Below are 18,486 nucleotides of genomic sequence, written 5' to 3'. Positions count from 1 at the left end.
ATAGCTATTTTATGTGCTGGTGAGCCAAAGACAATTTGTGAAAAAATAAAACCGATTTCATAGGGCCCATTATTGATAAAACTTTAGTAAATTATTAAATTGTTAAAGTTTTATGAATTTAATTTATTATATATGATTTTGATTATTAAAATTTAATTAAATCATTAAAACGGATTAGAGAAAAAAAAAAACATGGAATTTGGGAAAAATAAAACGAATTTCATCGGGCCCTACATATTTAAAGAATAGGGGCAATATTCTATTCTATACTCATATAGTTATGGGTTTTGAGGCTGTAGTAACATTTAAATTAATTCAAGATCCATCCGAGAATTTGATGGATGACACACTTGTGTATTAAATGTTAAAGGAATAGTTCACTTTCAAATAAAAATTTCCTGATAATTTACTCACCCCCATGTCATCTTAGATGTCCATGTCCTTCTTTCTTCAGTCGAAAAGAAATTAAGGTTTTTAATGAAAACATTCCAGGATTATTCTCCTTATAGTGGACTTCAATGGTCTCCAAACGGTTTTAGTGCAGCTTCAAAGGGCTTTAAACGATACCAGACGAGGAATAAGGATCTTATCTAGCGAAACGATCGGTCATTTTCTAAAAAAAATCAAAATGTATATGCTTTATAGGCACAAATGATCGCATCACAAGTGCTTCCACCAGAACGCAATTCCGTATTCTTCAAAAAGCTTACGCTGTATGTCCTACGCCTTCCTTATTCAACTTACGGAATGAACGTGGCGCCAGTTTGGAGACCATTGAAGTCCACTATAAGGAGAAAAATCCTGGAATGTTTTCATCAAAAACCTTAATTTCTTTTCGACTGAAGAAAGAAGGACATGGACATCTTGGATGACATGGGGGTGAGTAAATTATCAGGAATTTTTTATTTGAAAGTGGACTAATCCTTTAAAGGAAAAACATTTTTTAAGGGCATTTTTTTTATTATCTGAGCTTCCCCCATTGGAGGGCTGAATAGAGGAGAGAGAACAGGATGCTGTGATGTCAGGTAGGGTCTGAGGACTTGACCCAGTCTATTGTTATCATATTAAACGCACATTCAAATGGGCTTGTCAGTTGGGTTCTCTTTTGGATGTTATTACCTGTCAAAGGCTGAGAAAAACAAAGTCAGATGGAGGGATGACTAGAGTGAGAGATGGATGGATGGGTAGAGAGATGAATGGATTCTGAGGAGTAAATTCAGCCCTGTCTGTCATCTTATGCAAACCATTCTATCCTTTCAATTTAAATATGCATTAATCATCACTGTAAATTGATGTATATACTGTGAAATTTAACTGAACATTTAATGATGCTAAATAAAAACATCAAACAAAAGCCTTCCTATGTGAATCTGCATAGCCTGACGGTAATGGAGCAGACTATACAGCTCAAATGGGCGAACCAACAGAATGAATAAACAAGAGCTCGGAATAGCAAGGGAAGACCCGATAAATGAGAATTACGAGTGGGAGAATGAGCAAGAAGGAAAGGGAGGAATGCCCTGGGGAAGAGAGTGAGGTGAAGATGGACAGGCAAACCCTCTTGTTACACCTTCTCTCTCTTTCTCTGTCGCTTCCTTTGGCCCCCCCCCCCCCCCCCCTTTACCCCTCTTTCACCCAGCCATAGCCCCGCCATCTGTCTCTCCCCTTCCCTTCGCCTCCGCGCCTGACATCTCTCAGCCTTTTTTTTTTAATCTTTTTGTTTGATGGAATTTAATGTGACTGTTTAAAAATTAGACATATCGTCTCAGTGTGTGTTTATTAGTAACGCTAAGCTATAGTAATGAAACTGAAATCATCCTTTAGAAAATTTGCCTTGGATTTATTACAGTAACACTAAATAATGGTATTTCGACAGAAATGTTCACACTGATTCATACTAAATCTGTTAGGGAACTGAAAGAATCTACTTTTTTGACAGTTTAACCTACTATTTCTCATAATAAATACAGTATTGTTTTTTTTTTTTAAATATTTGCAAATTTTATCAATGTAATATTTTAATGATCTGCATTCAATGCACAGAAAATACCAAAAATAAAATACAATAATAAACAAACAAAAATAAATAAATAAACGAAAGTATGTGTTGACAATTACGCACTTATAGTGTAAGTCTAAGGGGCAAACAATGTTTCTCCATAGATTTTCATTGTAAGTGGATTTTTTTTGTTACGTTGTGAAGTTAGTTTAACCATTTAAAGTTGAATTTGTCATGGTTTTTGTTTTGTTTTTTAAAAATATACCTTTGGCTATTATGGTCTTACTACAAATAAACTGTGGATACTATTCATGAATCATGGTACAAATTTTTAATGGCAGTATCTCACTATATTGTTTTAGCATCTCTTAGTTTCGTTCAGTTCTTCCAAAGACTAGTCATCTGCTTTGTAACTTTGTAGGAAACTAAAGGTAAATTTGCCTTTCTTTTTTGCTTCCTGTTTACCAACAGGGGATTTCGATTTTTATTGAAGTATTCCTTGATGCTCCGTATATGGAAACGCCACATTTGTAGCGTTTGTTTCAGTGCAACGGTTATTTTTACGCGTGCTGCCTGCCGTCAATCTGGTGGAACTGAACCCCACCCAAACTCATATTTTATTCCAGGTTGTCCGAGCTGAACAGTGCAGTCCTCCCAGACCCCCCCGTGGACTTTTTCCTGGCTCTCTTGTGGGAACAGTAGAAATAATTCCTATTGTCTTTCATTATAATTCAAGACTGAGAGATATCGTTTTTAATAATGCTAGCTTTATGTTTCCTAATCTAATTTGTGTAGTTATATTTAGTGTGTGTGTGTGTGTGTGTGTGTGTGTGTGTGTGTGTGTCTTCGGTTCCCACCTGTTTTATATCCATCCTATATTGTTACCACCTTTCCTGAAGTCCAATGATGGCTACAGGCAGAAAAGAAAAAAAAAAACAAATTAGAATCTTAAAGCGCTATTATTTAATTACCCCAATGGCTATGGATTTGCCGTGTGTGTGTGACTGAAGAGGGCGATAGAAAGGGCAGGATTATTCTGCTTTTTCAATTTACAGAAGCCCCACTGCCCACACACCCCCTAACACCCCAGACCCATAACATACACACAAACACACACTTCATCAGCCCCCCCCTCAACCGCTGGAAGATAAAATAGCATTATGGTAAATTCCACTTAATGACAAATTTTTAATTTGCTGAACACGGCTGTCTCCCGCATCCCTTGTGTGTGTGTCTGTGTGTGCGTGTTCACGTTTTAGTGAGTGAGTGAATGAAAGGGAGGCCTAATTACAGTGTGGGTTGGATGGGAGGAAGAAAAGCCCTCCTCTCCTTCTATCACGGTGATAAGGAAAAGGGAATGTAGCCGATTAATGATGGTGTTTATCTCTTTTCATATAATAACAATCATGAAAAGTCGATCTGCCCCTCAGCCTGATAGAAAAACACTCCCAGAGGAGAATTTTCATCAGAATGAAATTGAAGTCGCAAGCTAGTGGTTTTATTAAGTATTTCATTTTCCCTTCTCGTGTGTTTGTGCGTATGTGGATTTGAAAGGAAAACTAAAGGTTTGGAATATTAAGTCTGCTAGTTGTTTTTGTGATGGTCATGTTTCCAGGGTCAATTTCAATTAAAACGTTCTTTAAAACACAATGCAAGCTGTGGAGACTCTACATTATTAATAGTCTGATTATTCATTGCTCTATTGGATATAGGATACATTCATACAGAACATTTAGTGGTGATCTATAAATTTAAGGCTGATACTGCTATTTTGAGAAGCTAGCCAATATTTTAACACTAAAGTCAGCTGATTGAGATCGGAATATTCATTTATGAGCCCCTTTTTTACTATGCTTTTACAAACATCAAACCATATGCTCCAGCAAAAGCAAATTTAAAAGTACAGACAATTTACATTTGAAATGCATGTCTTGGAATATATATATATATATTATACACAGACACACACACTGGAAACAAGTAATGACTTGTTACAAGTAATGACATCTTACACACATTCAAAATGAGTGATACATCCAATACTAGCTTCAAAACAGTGGCAAATCAGTAGTATCTAAAACTTGTTCACCCTTTTTAGGATTTTATTTAATTTTATGTAAAATGAGACAATCACTAATAACTAAGCATATACATAGTGTCTGAATGCTATCATTTTTATGACAGGGCAAGCTGTAGACATTTCTCAGGTGGGCTCTTAAAGCAGGTTTGTCACAGACTAGCACTGTGACAAGTGACTGAACGAGACTGAGAGTGTGCATGTGTGCACAAGCTGTTTCTCTCAGTGCAAGTGTAGTCGACTGTCAGTGCACGTTGCATAAAGTATGTTATTTGCATCATTGTTTGTTGTTAAATTCACTTTTACATGTCTTATTCATCTCTTTCTAACATTACAGGATTCAGACTAGTGAGTAATTACTCTTGAAAATGGATGTTAAAGTAATAGTTCATAGACTATATATATATATGTGTGTATATTTATATATGTGTATGTGTATACAGTGCATAACAATTCTGTGCATTGTCTTGTGCATTTATTGTTTATCTTCATGTCATTCTAAACTTTATCACTTTTTCACTTTATTACATAGAACTCAAATTGGATCTGTTGGAGCTGTTCTTGATCATGCAAACAAAAGTTTAGAGTGACCAGGGGCTATCAAGCATCTAAATATTACACAAAATCACCACAAAACTTTATGTTTGTAATTATACCACATTAACTTATTAAACGTATTATAATTATTTAAATAAATAAAACACAATATATTCAAAGTTTTCTGAAGCTGATATCTTTGGAATAGACAAACAGAAGAGAGCTTTTTTATTCACAGAAAATATTGTGTTATAAATAACAATACATCGATATAGATCGATACATGGATTATATGTCTAACGATATGATGTATCGATGCACCGCATAAAAAAACGATAACTGTAGGCTCTTTTTATATATTTAAGAGGCACGTTTGTTGTCACACTCCACATTTTCATGCAATATTAATCTATGCATTTTCTCCAATACGTGCGTTCTAGTTTAAACTCATGAAAGACGAAAGAGTTGATGGAGCTGTTACTGTGCCTATTAGGTGCTGAATCGTCACGAAAGGGTGGGTGTCTACTGGGTGTCTGTTAGATCACAACACGGGGAAAAGAGAGCACTATGAATTATTCGTGCACAGTAACTGAAAATTAAAACTTAAAAAGCTCAAAGTGTTGCATAGGAGACTCCATGTTGCTTCAAGAGCATCATTCTGCACACAGGATGCGCATAAGCACTTTGAGTCGCTCTGTTTTTAAGCCTTTCATATTATAGTACTTTACTTTTGCACAAAGGACAGAAAAAGACAGGATATTAATATTCTTCCAATCTATCATATGTTATTGCCTCATTAAAAAGCTGTGCTATACATTGATATACAATGAAACATTTTTTTAATTTAATAATATTTATATATAAATATTTTTACTTGTTTTTCAGAAGATTTTTCACATTGCACATTTTAGCACAGGAGCCTAAAATACGTTCTTGACTGTTGTCATGTCATTTCAGCTGTCATCAGATAACTGATCTCCTGTGTGACTTTATTTGCGGATGTCCCAATTAGGGTGCTGGATGTGAAGTTTCAAAATAAATGTTTGTTATATATTTTGGTTGCATTTGTGAGTTAATAAAAATGTAACTGGTTGTGTAAAATAAGCACATAATATCATAATATCGATATATTGATCAATATACCTCTGAATCGATTCGAATCATATTGTAATCGTATCACAGAATTTTTGAGGTATTGGCAAATAACAAATCACTGGCTATAAGAATCGATATTGTATTGTATTGTGATGAACCGTCCAATTTACACCCCTAAATATAGCTAATTTTGGAAAAGCATCTGGTCACTGTTCTGAAAAGAGCAGCTTCAGCATTCTTCAGAATTGTTCCTTTTGTGTTCCATGGAGGAAGGTAGGTCAAAAGAATTTGGAACATCATGAGGATCAGTAAATAATGGCAGAATTTATTTTTTGGTGAAATCCTGGATGGAATATTTTTTTTTTAATGGTTGAAGGCTTTGTTTTTGTTTTTTTCATTAACTTGACATCAGATTACCAAGTACAAAGAGTCGTGTTGAGTGTGTGCGTGTGCTTTTCTCAATCCCATGTGACTCTCTTTCCTTATCTCCTGTCACTTACCCGTCTGCCACTCTGATTGGAGCGTATGGTTGCCGTGTGGTTGCCATGCTGTTGCCATACCGCGCCCCGCTGGGCAGTAATTGGGCCCCCTCTGGGTTGCAAGAGGCAACGGCACGTTGACAGACAGGTTTGGCCACCTGCCCCACCTCCCCCTTTAAACGAGAAGTCAGGAATGCCAGGAGCGTGGCATCACGTACTGTGTGCCATGCCGAATTGTGGGTAGGGGCACCGATTTGGCCACATGCCCCAGTATCATGTTGTACCTGCAAAGTTGGTGTAATATGGGCTGAAAGTCAGATTGTTTGGCAGACTTGGGGGTATCCTTACTGTACATCTTCATTAACATGCGTTTGCCTGGCTATCCAAATGAGGACTTCTATTGTTTTCACATACTTGTGTCCTCCTCGGTTGAAATCGCAGTCCGGAGTGGGGCACAGGAATGTCCATTTGCCCTAAGGCCCTCTGGTGCCGGGCCTGACTGTTTGCAGGATGGTTCAAAATACTAACTAAAAACAAACCGTAATTTTATGATATTTTAAAGAAAGTTTTTCAAAAACGCTAAACTTCTATGCAAACCCAAACATTGGCACAACTGTTCTAAACATGTTTATGTAATGAAGTTGTAAAATCTTGTATCAAACAACATCTGCAACATTATTCATAGCTATTTATCTGTTAATCATTCCACAAACTAACCCTCTTGTTGTTCCAAACATCTTTGCTGATTTATAATAAAAGCGGTTATTTAGACTTATTCCAACATTCCAAGACATCATGGGTGAATAATGACTTAAAGTTGAATGGACTAAAAAGGGGTGTTTTGAAGCGATGCCATGAAAGAGCTATTTTGGGTTCCCCAAAGAACCTTTCAGCTCACAGCTGTTAAAAGAACATTGTTTTTCTTAGTGTGAAGAACATTTACATAATATGAAAAACCTTTTTCCACTATAAAGAGCCTTTTTTCCCAAATGTAAAGCTTCTTCGTGGAACCATAGATGCCAATAGAACATATATGCCAAGAACTTTTATTTTTAGTTCTTTCACAGTCTTTTTTTTTTTGTTTTTTTTTTTAAAGCTCTTGATCACTATGAATGGTTCTTCTATGGCAAGGGTTGTGTAATGATTCTTAAATAAATCTTGGTTGAGTCCCAAAACAATATGACGGCAGTAACAGACACTGCAATTTTGTGTTCATATTCACCGAAGGTGGTTTTTGGTGCTAAAGTTGTGTGTATGTGTGCAATAGAGATATCAGTGTAATCCATGTTGCAGGGCTCCACAGCAGTGCTGCAAACATGAAGACTGAGCATGAAATGAAATGAAATGTGCCACTGTAATCCATAATCGACCTGTACATGATGTATTGACCGAAAGGGAGATCTCTCTCTCTATCTCTCTCATTTCATCTCTGTCTCAACATGTCTGTCTCTTTCTGCTTGATTTCATGTCCTGGTCCTCTCTTCCAACATGTTCTGTTTGTGATCCAACTGGATGCTTGAATTTAGTCGAGTGTGAAACGCTAGCGAGTATGTTTGTAAGCATGCGTATCTCCAGTCTCTTGTAGTGAGGTACCCTTGTGTGTGTATTTTGTCTTTGAAGTGTGGCATTGTTACACACGGTTTGGTTTTCACACTCACATTCACCACTGCTCACCTAACTCACTGTGGTCTGTTCACGGACCATGATGCATTTCACTGCACCGCTCATTTGAATTCTGCCTTCCGTCTCCTCCGTCAAGTAGAGTTTAATTGCCCGTGTGGATGTAAATCTGGCATTTCTGATACAAAGACAATGTTGAATAAAGAATGCCATGAAGGAACATAGAAGATGGAGTTGTGGCTTAGTGTGCATGTGTTGGGTAATGAGTGTTTGAATCCAGCTCGCAACATTTCTTATTCTAATTCCTCCATTCATTTCCTGTCCTCTCTCTACTATCATTTCCATAAAAATGGCAAAAAGGCCATAAAAATAATGAAGATAGTGAAAGGGCTGCGTCGAAGGTATGAAAGCATTTTGGAGGGATGGATTCTGACAGGAAATGAGAATGAGCAAGGAGATTATTTAGCTGATGAAGGAAGTGGAGGAACAGGAGAATGGCAAGCCAGGAGGAGAGAAAGACATGCCTTTGGTCAAGCAGGCGCGAACGCTGTGTGTGTGTGTGTGTATGTGTTTGATCACTCTTTGATTGGATTAAGGTCTGCTCCAGGCAGGGTGAATAGGGACGTAATGCATTTGCTCCGTGGTCCATGTCAAGTATTTGTCAGGGGGTCTGTGAGGGCCACTGACCCCCCATGTCTGCCCTTCTGTGGGGCATCTACCTTTCTCTGTATCGCTAGTCTCGCGTAGCCAGAGCTTTGACTAAATGGTAAAAGGTCTGGTCCACATTGCTGCTTATTCTGGCCAAGAAACGCCCACTTAGACAGGGAGAGAAAGCAACCAGCCACAGTTCGTTTTGCGTGCCATTTATAGGTGGGTTTATCTGAAAAAGATTAAACCAGTGTGGGAAAAAAAGTCATTTATATAATGCTGTGGTAGTCTTTAAGATGGGTTATACAGAAAAGACATGTGACTGGACTATGCATAGATGTTTTTTTTTTTAAGTGTTAAATACAGACCATATGTGCCGATACATTTCCGGGCAAAATTCACACAATCAGAAATTTCGCATGAGGACGAAAGATTTCCCCACACAGGTTTCACAACGGGTTCAAGTCGGTCATGTGGATTTGCTGTGGTGCCTAACATAGAGCTGCTTGGCTTTAAAGTAACTTCTGTGCTTCATACATTGCTTAACTATTGACAAGAGACCACGGACCCATTTTGATTTTGGGAATCACTGATTTAGTCAATACAAGGCTAAACAAGTTTTTTTTTTTTTTTTTTGGTTGCCCCAGAAAGACCAGTAGATCAGGTGTTTATTTGCCCTGCCCAACATTTTGACTGGTCCTACCACAAAATTGGAGGTGTTTTATTTTTTAGCAACATTTTTATATTTATGTATTATATTTATCTTATATCATATATTTATATTTTATTTATTAGCTAGAAATTTTAATAAACTAGCTCTGAAGGCTATGAATTCATATAGACAAAAGTATTGCATACTTTGTGAAATATTGATTTGTTTGATACTTTTACAATTGCCAGTCATTTTCAGAATTTTGATAAAACCTCATCTACATTATCGTTCAAAAGTTGGGATCGGTATTGGTTTTTTAAATGTTTTTGTAAGAAGTCTCTAATGCTCACCAAGGCTGTATTTATTTGATCGAAAATACAGAAAAACAGTAATATTGTGAAATATTATTACAATTTAAAATTACTTTTTTGTTTTGATATGTTTTAAATTGTAATTTAAAATCAGTGATTGTAAAGCTGAATTTTCAGCAGTGTTCTTCAGTGTCACATGATCCTTCAGAAATCATTCTAATATGCTTATTTGGAGATCACAAACCATTTTTCATTCACCTATGTTGACAACAGTTTCGCTACCTAATATTTTTGTGGAAACCGTGATTTATTGAACCGTCATTTATTTGAAATGGGTATTTTTGGTAAAGATTTAACAGTCTTTACTCTCTCTATTGATCAATTTAAAGGGATAGTTCACCCAAAAATGAAAATTTTGTCATCATTTACTCACCCTCAAGTTGTTCCAAACCTGTATGAATTTTTCTTCTTCTGAACATAGAAGAAGACATTTTGAAGAATATGGGTAACCAAACAGTTGATGGAAAAGTTGATAGTATGGAAAATAATTCTATGAAATTCCCATCAACTGTTTGGTTACCGTAATTCCTCAAAATATCTTCTTTTGTGTTCAGCAGAGGAAACAAAATTCGTACAGGTTTGGAACAACCTGAGGGTGAGTAAATGATGACAGAAATTTCATTTTTAGGTGAACTATTCCTTTAATGCATTCTTGTTGAAGTATAAAAGTATTAACCATTTGAAAAGTAGTATATGTTAGCCATATAGGTCAAGTGATAGTTCTATGAGCTGTCCCAAAACACTTAAACTGATCCTTTGCCATCAGACCATCATATTGTTGAGCCCTGCAATAAGAACCAAAAGTAGGGCTGAACATGAGCAACTTCTCCCTTCCCTCTCTCCCTCACTTAAACGTACACCCTCACACAAAGGTACACGGGGTTGCCCACACTCGGGCTCCATTGTTATGTATGGCTGTGTTAATCTGACTGCTGGCCTCTCTTCCGCTCTCTTTGTCCCCTCCGCCAGCCCAGTGGCAGAAGTCAACAGCACCGCACAAAGGGCCTGCATCCCCCAAAACTGGTTAACGGCGGGGCCTGCTTGAGGCTTTGATCAGCTTTTTTTAGGGTTCAGTCCCATGTTCCCCCTCCCTATGTTAGGGAGTCTGCTGGAGAAGGCTGAATGGTTACACTTGAGGGAGGTTGTTAAGGGAGACGAGTGCGGAGAGAGGTGCTCAGCATTGATACTTGTGTCACTGGTTCAGTAGGGGATGTTATGTGCTGCCTATACAAACACTGGAGGTTTTTTAGATTCTTTTCTGTCGTTTTGAGATAAGACAACAGATCTATCCAAATAACTGTAGAAAATTCCTTTTGAAGAAAATAGTCATGATAACATGATTTACAGTACACTTCCTTACAGGTACAGTCCACCTGGAAGTAACCTAAGGTTTAAGTCAGCATGAAATCAAAATTTACCTCCTTTACTTAAAGTCTTACTTAAAGGATTAGTTCACCCAAAAATGAATCAGTCGCTCACCCTCATGTTGTTCCAAACCCATAAGACTTAAGTTCATCTTTAAAACACAAAGAAAGATATTTTTAATAGACCAGATTTCTGTTCATTTCCCCAAAACCTTCATATTTCAAAAAGTTCATAAAGACATGGTAAAAGTAATCCATATGAATCGAGCAGTTTTTTCCAAGTCTTCTGAAAAGACACAGTTGCTTTATATGATGATTTAGTTTAAGCTTTTATTCACATATGAAAATTGATTAACACCATACAAAGTACACGACTATGCCAAACAAAAGTTCAAACTTGCTTGACGAAATTATGTATTAATTTTCTAATGTCTTAATGGAAGGACAGATCTGTCAGGTTTTATTAAAAATGTCTTTATTTTTGCTTTAAATAAACATCAAAACAGCGCAGTGTTGCGCACAAATTTTCTGCTCCGACTTTTTGGGAACTATTTTCATTGGTGAAACAGAACAAAAACAAACAATACTGTGTCTAAAATGCATTAACTTCTTGTTTGTTGAACTGTTTTATAAAATCAATATCAAATTTGCGATCACGCTCATACGCTGATGTTGGAAATGGCTCTCTTGCTTGTGTGATAGTTAACTATATCAATATGTTATAAATATGTTAAAATAACTTGAATTATTAGGGGAATTTAACTTCACTCTAATAGACTCCATCGTGCAGTCAATGCTTTTGGACTCTCAAGACGTGTTTCGTTTTTTTTTTTTTTTTTTCTCAAAGTGAGTAATATGTCACCCGAAATGTCACCTCGCATTTCATTAAAACAACAAGTACGATATTATCGTAGACGATAAATATCGCACACCCCTAAATCTTCCATATTTGTGTCAAAAAGTAGATGCTGGCAAAGTTTCCACAATTGATTGCAAACTGACATAAAGGTAACTCCATTATTGTATTGAACACCCAATTTTTAATAATCCAATCAGTTCTAAACAATCAAAGTCCCACCCTATCTTCTGTTCTCACTGAATATTCTGCTTCATTTGGAAATACAAAATGTCTCATTACAAGTGCCTTGCTCAATGGTGGTAGCCTCAAATTCTATTAAATGCTTAGTACATGCAAAAATAGCAAGCTATAAGCAACAAAGTAGACCGAACTTTATACCATAGTCAAACGTCTGGCTGTGTGAAACTGCAATGATTGCATTTCACAGATCAGCCTGTGGTCGGCTGCCACAAGATACCCTAGAAGTATGCAATTTCAAATCTGCCATATTTGCTGGCACATGGGTGCTCAGATCTGCTACCAGGCTGTTTTGAGCCAATCACCTGGACCTAAATGCCATGTGGCTCTAAAGCAGGGGTGTCCAATCCTGCTCCTGGAGGGCCACTGTCCTGCAAAGTTTAGTTCCAACCCCAATTAAACACACCTGAGCCAGATAATCAAGGTCTTACTAGGCATACTAGAAACTTCCAGGCAGCTGTGTTGAGGCAAGTTGGAGCTACACTCTGCAGGACAGTGGCCTTTTAGGACTGAGTTTGGGCACCCTACAGGAAAGTGACTTGACAATACCAATTGGCCTTGGATCACATGGAGTTTGAACCTACAACCTGCCAAATCTTTAACCACTACACACCACTTTCATGTCATTAATATATGATGAACCATCTGTGTTTCTGCGCACATTTAATGAATGTTTTAACAAATTGCAATACACACTGTAAAAAAAAAAATAATAATAATAAATAAAGTTAACAAGATTGTTGGAGTACATTTTACAAGAAATTCTAATTCAAAAATTCTACTTCAAATTTCGCATTTAATTCAATGTTATATGCCACTTCTTTGTAATTATTTGTGAAATAGTTTATTTTTTAAATAAATTAAACTTTTATTCAGCGAGGACACATTAAATGCATTAACAGTGACAGATAATTTTAATGTTACCAGTTTTCCCGAAAAAATCTGTTTTAAATTAAAGGTGTCCTCTTGAACTTTCTATTCATCAGAGAATCCTGAAAACAAATGTATCATGATTTCCAGAACAACTGTTTACAACATTAATAATAAAAAGAAATGTTTCTTGAGCACCAAATCAGCATATTAGAATGATTTCTGAAGGATCATGTGACACTGAAGACTGGAATAATGATGCCGAAAATTCAGCTTTGCCGTCACAGGAATAGATTACATTTGAAAATACATTAAAATAGAAAGCAAATATTTTAAATAAAATTAATGTTTTTACTGTATTTTAATCAAATAAATTCTGCCATAAGAGACTTCGGTCACAAATATTTAAAAAAATCTTAACAATGGTAGTTTATATTCACTATGGTATTCTTTGTGGCTTTATGTTCACTTTAGAACTGGCTAAATTAATTTTCCAAGGAGGATCCCATTAGCAAGTTTTAGTAGCAGTTTAGTTCAGGACTGTGATTCAGCTGTAAGAGGAAACACTCAGAGAGTCCCAGACAGTTTGTGTTTTGAGATACGCCTTCACATGGCCTGCTCCCTACACACAGAGTACTCTTAAAGTCAGAATAGTATCTCAGTCTCTTTCTCTCTAATGGGAGCTTGTGTTCATGGTTAATTAGTTTCTCCTACACATCCGTTTTGTTCTCCATGGACCCAACGATGGTGGCCGGGCGCACGCCAGCTTTCTTCTCTCTCAGACTATTAGTCAGCTGGAATTCATTAAAACACACACACTGATGAAGTTGCACCCTGTGCGCACACCTCTTATTTTTATTTGTTGGTTCTATGTTAATTAGCATACCTATGAGACGTACAAGTAGCATCTGTCGCTATTCCACTATTCCCCCCTCCCTTGCTCCACTTTTCATCCCTCCATCTCGGTCTCGCAGTATGGTAAGCGTAAGGTTTTTTTGTAATGTTGATTATGGCTTACTCTATAGTGCCCCCTCTGGTGGTGGTGTATAATTTGTGTAGATGCCAGTTGGAAAACTCCACACACTGTTTTATTTAAGTGTATAAAGGTGATTTGATGTTAAAACTAGGTGGATTTATGAAAATATTCCTAATATTCATATGAGAAGTACATCATAGTATCTTTGGTGTGTGTGTTTGTCATTGTGAATAGGCCTGGCAGGATTACCATAGTGAGGTCCTCCTTTCTCTGGCTTTGTGTGATTGCTGGGCCGTGACTGACGAGGCATTTCCCCCACGTAGAGACACGGAGGTGTGTGTGTGTGTGTGTCTGAGAGAGAGACAGAAGGGGGGCATCAGGATTAAAGGAAATGTTTCCTGTTTATTGTACTTGGGGTCCTCAGGGATGTTTTGGGGGCATTGTTGCGACGTGTTATATGCGTAGATTTAAAATGCACACACACAAGTTAATGAACATATGAGGTTTGTTTTCGTAACAATATTTATTAGTTTGCATATATGTACATATATATGTAATTGTGTGTGTGCCTCTGAACATTTCTTTTTGTCTGTGAAATGTGAATATGAATTTTGTTTCATGAATCAGTATCATTTTTTCAGTACAGTTTAATGTGACATGCTAAACTAGCATCAGAAGTTTGATGACTCTTGTCAGCTCTAGTCAGTTCTCAGAGAGTTGTTTTGTTTATTTTCATTACTTAAGACTCAATGGAGTTTTTTCTTTTTCTTTTTTATGGCGTTATATATTTGGCTATACTTGTGAGGGCCAAATGTCCTCACTTATGTAGTTAAATATTATGACAACTATCTTGACATTTTACTGGTCCTCAATAGTTAAAAAGGCTTATAAATCAGGCAAAACATATTTTTATTTAAATCTAGTGTTTTGCGCATGTTTCTGTGAGGGTTATGTTTAGGGGTAGGGGTTGGATTAGGCCATAGAAAATATCATTAACCTGATATAAAATCAATGGACGTCTAGGCAGTGTCCTCACTAATATAGTGAAACAAACGTGTGTGTGTGTGTGTGTGTGTGTGTGTGTGTGTGTGTGTGTGTGTGGCGTATTTTAATGCTGTGTGTGTTGACGTGCAGCTGTGTATTGCTGTAGTAACTGTCTCTGTCTCTTGAGAATGATCTTAAAAAAAAAAAAAGGTCAAATTAGGGGAGTGGGCCTCTTGTACTATAGACACACACACACATAATCGTGAACAATGTCTTATTGAAGTTTTATCTAATTCCATGTTGATGGTTTCAGTTTGTTTTTCTCATGTACTGATCTTTTTTTGTAGAACATGCAAATGATGGAGGGGATATACAGAACTGGGTTGTATCAGAAAAGGATAAATGGGTAATGTTACTTTTTTTTGTCAAATCTTTAATAAATAGACGATACTGTATTTTATAACATAATTTTACAGTTACATTTTAAAACAGAAAATGTTGTTTTTAAGGATTGTCTTTCATAGGAGGTGATTACCATTTTGTGTGCGCGTGTGTGTGTGTGTGTAGGCTCAGATCTATAATAAACGGGCTGGCATGAGGGGTGTTTCAAACCGCCTCTCAAACCGTTACTACGTTGAAAAATCCGTCACGTGTCACAACTGCAGAAAGACCGGCCATCTCTCCAAAAACTGCCCCACACCAAAGGTACATCATTATCCACTCTTCACTCTGACTATACTACAGTCACCTGCCCCACAGCAAAGGTCCAAATCCTCTCATTTTCACTCAACGAATGTGCTGACACATATAGTACCGGATTAGCCAAAAAACTGTCAACTATACAGTTTAGCCACTGTCTCAAAATGCTGCGATTGACCAATCAGTATCAAGCTTGTCAGACAGTTGGATAATGTTACACTTTATAGGTCACAATAAAGGCATTTTGGGTCAAATTTTTTGTGTGACATGTTAAACATTTACATATTTTGACAATATATAATTGTTTTATTTACTGGATTGTCAAATATAGGAATTACATTTTAAAATATATTTAAATTGAAAATAGGTATTTTAAATTGTAATAATATTTCATAATATTACTGTTTTACTGCATTTTTATCAAATAATAAATGCATATCATGCATAAGAAAATAGAAAATTCTTAAAAAAAAAAAAAAAAAGTTTTCTAGTTTTAATATATTAAGAACAGTGTCTTCTATCAACTTAATAGTGTTTTTATTTAGGCAGCTGTCACTAAGTGTCAGGGTTGTCCTTGTTGTGACTGTGTGTGTGTTTATGAGCAGAAGATGCCATGCTGCTCATTATGTGGGCTTCAGGGACACTTACTGAGGACCTGTCCGAACCGTCACTGTTCTAACTGCTTGCTGCCCGGCCACACCTATGACGACTGTCTGGAGAAAGCTTACTGGCATAAATGCTGCCACCGCTGTGGCATGACTGGACACTTCATTGACGTGAGTAGTTCTCTGTGGGAGTGTGTGTTTGTTTTGGAGTGTAATGTGTTGCATTGTGTGTTACTTTTTTGTTTGTGTGTGTATCTATCTCTTGGGCCATTCTTTCTCTCATTAAGACAGACGCTTCACAGGCTGTGAGTGGGACACACGCTCCACTCGTCACCCCCAACAACAACCCCACTGAGAGAGATAGAAATGGGGGAGGAAGAGAAACAAGTGACTTTTAGAAACAACAAGAGAGATGAAAGAGAAAAATATATAGCTTGTTAAAACAAAGACTGGAATCATATTTTATAACTAGGGGATGGGTCAGGGTCATTGCAGTTAGTGCAGTGGACTAGTTTTTTTCTTGCATGCGGATGGACATCTCTGACCATTGCGTCTTGCTTGTGTTTTTTAAGCATCTCACGCCATGAGCATTGAATTTTTACAAAGACCCCTGTATTCTCTTTCGTGTTTTTTTTTTTAATGCAAGAACACATTCCCTCCCCGTAAAAGCTAGTTAAGTTTGTTCATCTTCTGTTGTCTTGTGATTTGGAAACAGTTTTAATATAATTTTGGCATAGTTTTAATTGAAACGGAATTGGCCCCATTCATGCATAACATGACAAACAAACACATTTAGGATTCGGGTGCAGTTAAACAATCCTGCTGCAAGATATTCTGCTGCATTCTATTAGTCAAAGTAAGAAGTCGTTCTGATTATCTAAACTCGCTAAGTTCTCACGTCACATGATCACAATCATCCCTGTAAGACTTCTAGTTGTTGATGAATCTAGAATATACGGTAAATATGGAATGCAGAGCTAAGTTGATCTTACTGGTTAACTGAACAAACAATTCTTCAGCCGCCAGCACAACATGACTTTTAATTATGCTTATAATCTATAATTACACCAGTCCCAAAAACTGCTATGTAGCATTTGTTAATGAACTTTGAGTTGACAAATATCAGCCGGTCCATTTACTTTCCAGTTTTGGGCTTGCTGTAACATACTTCTTCATAATGAAACACCAGTGGTTTTTTTTGTGGTTTTTTTAAATTTACACATTTTTTTTTACATGTTTGGGATATGTAAATGTTGAGCAGTCTGAACCCAGATCGTTTGCCAGATTTGTATTTATTGTGTGCAACTCAAAAATATTCATTTCCAATTTTAGTTTCATGACTGTAAGAATATTTCCATTATAAAGGCCTTTCCTATAGGAGACAATTTTTTGAATTTTAATTTTTGTTCTCCCTATTACTTTATTACTCAAACATATTTTTTGTTTTTAAGTTGTTATTTTTTTATTAAAACCTTTTTTTTTTTACCCTTTTCTCATGGTCAAGTCTAAAACAACAGTAGAACAGATCCTGGTTTTAGTATCTGGCAGTATGGAAATATGTTTTTAATAGCTTTATTGCTGTATCATCTTGTCACAGCGAGCGAGGGAAAGGAAAGCAGATTCTTAAAGATTCTGAATGTTTCCTTCAATACCCTCAGCAGGGTAACCCTACAGCCTCTGCTTCCCTCTCTGCTCGGTTCTCAGGTGGGGTTAAATGAAAAGCTAACTGTATAAATGAGTCTGGCTGCTGTGCCCTCGGCACTTTCAATTTTCAGAGAAATGTAGGAAGCTTACAGGGCAAATGCGCTAACCACCCTCGCTCAGTGTCTGTTAAGATGACTTGAGCTGTCAGCACCGCACCTCTTTCTTCTCCTACAATTGTCCTTTCCTTTTCAGTTTATTTTTCCTCTTCATTTTTTCTTTTGCTTTCTCCTGTTCTATTGTCTTTTTCCACTTCCTTTTCCCCTCTTTTTCCAGTTCTATTTTCTCCGTTTTCCTGTTCCATTTTGTTTTCCTGTATCTTGTTGCATTTTCTTTTTCTCTGTTCTTCTTCTTCTTAGTTCCTTTCATTTTCTCTTTTCCATTTCCATTTTCTTTTCCCTCTTCTCTTCTCTTCTCTTCTCTTCTCTTCTCTTCTCTTCTCTTCTCTCATTGTTTTGCCTTTTCTTTCATTTCCCCATCTCCTTTCATGTCCACATCTTCTCATCTCTGTCATCTTCTCTTGTTTTGCTGGATTTCATTTTCATGTAATATTTAAAAATTTACATTCATCAACTGGTTTTCAATTCCATCAGTCCTTCCATAAACATCAACCAGTTCATGACTAGTTTCCTAATAGACCCTAAAAGTTTTTTAATCATTTAGCTTCTGCAGTACATTTAATCAAAGACAATGAAACAATGCTCGGAAATGTA

The 18,486-nt window shown here is 36.7% G+C and overlaps 1 protein-coding gene across 3 annotated transcripts in view; it reads left to right on the top strand.

The window, feature by feature from the left end:
• zcchc7 (zinc finger, CCHC domain containing 7) overlaps window positions 1-18,486 on the top strand; it is a 56,098-nt gene that overhangs the window by 19,338 nt on the left and 18,274 nt on the right. For all 3 annotated transcript variants that reach the window (XM_051888640.1, XM_051888632.1, XM_051888643.1), the window contains exons 3-5: window positions 15,116-15,174; window positions 15,336-15,473; window positions 16,073-16,243. In XM_051888640.1, the coding sequence (XP_051744600.1) occupies window positions 15,116-15,174; window positions 15,336-15,473; window positions 16,073-16,243 (368 nt within the window). The remainder of the gene's footprint in view (window positions 1-15,115; window positions 15,175-15,335; window positions 15,474-16,072; window positions 16,244-18,486) is intronic.

Source organism: Ctenopharyngodon idella, chromosome 1 (assembly GCF_019924925.1).
Source record: "Ctenopharyngodon idella isolate HZGC_01 chromosome 1, HZGC01, whole genome shotgun sequence".
Lineage (NCBI taxonomy): Eukaryota > Metazoa > Chordata > Actinopteri > Cypriniformes > Xenocyprididae > Ctenopharyngodon > Ctenopharyngodon idella.
The sequence above is the reverse complement of the archived record's forward strand: the minus strand, read 5'-3'. Positions and strand labels throughout refer to the sequence as shown.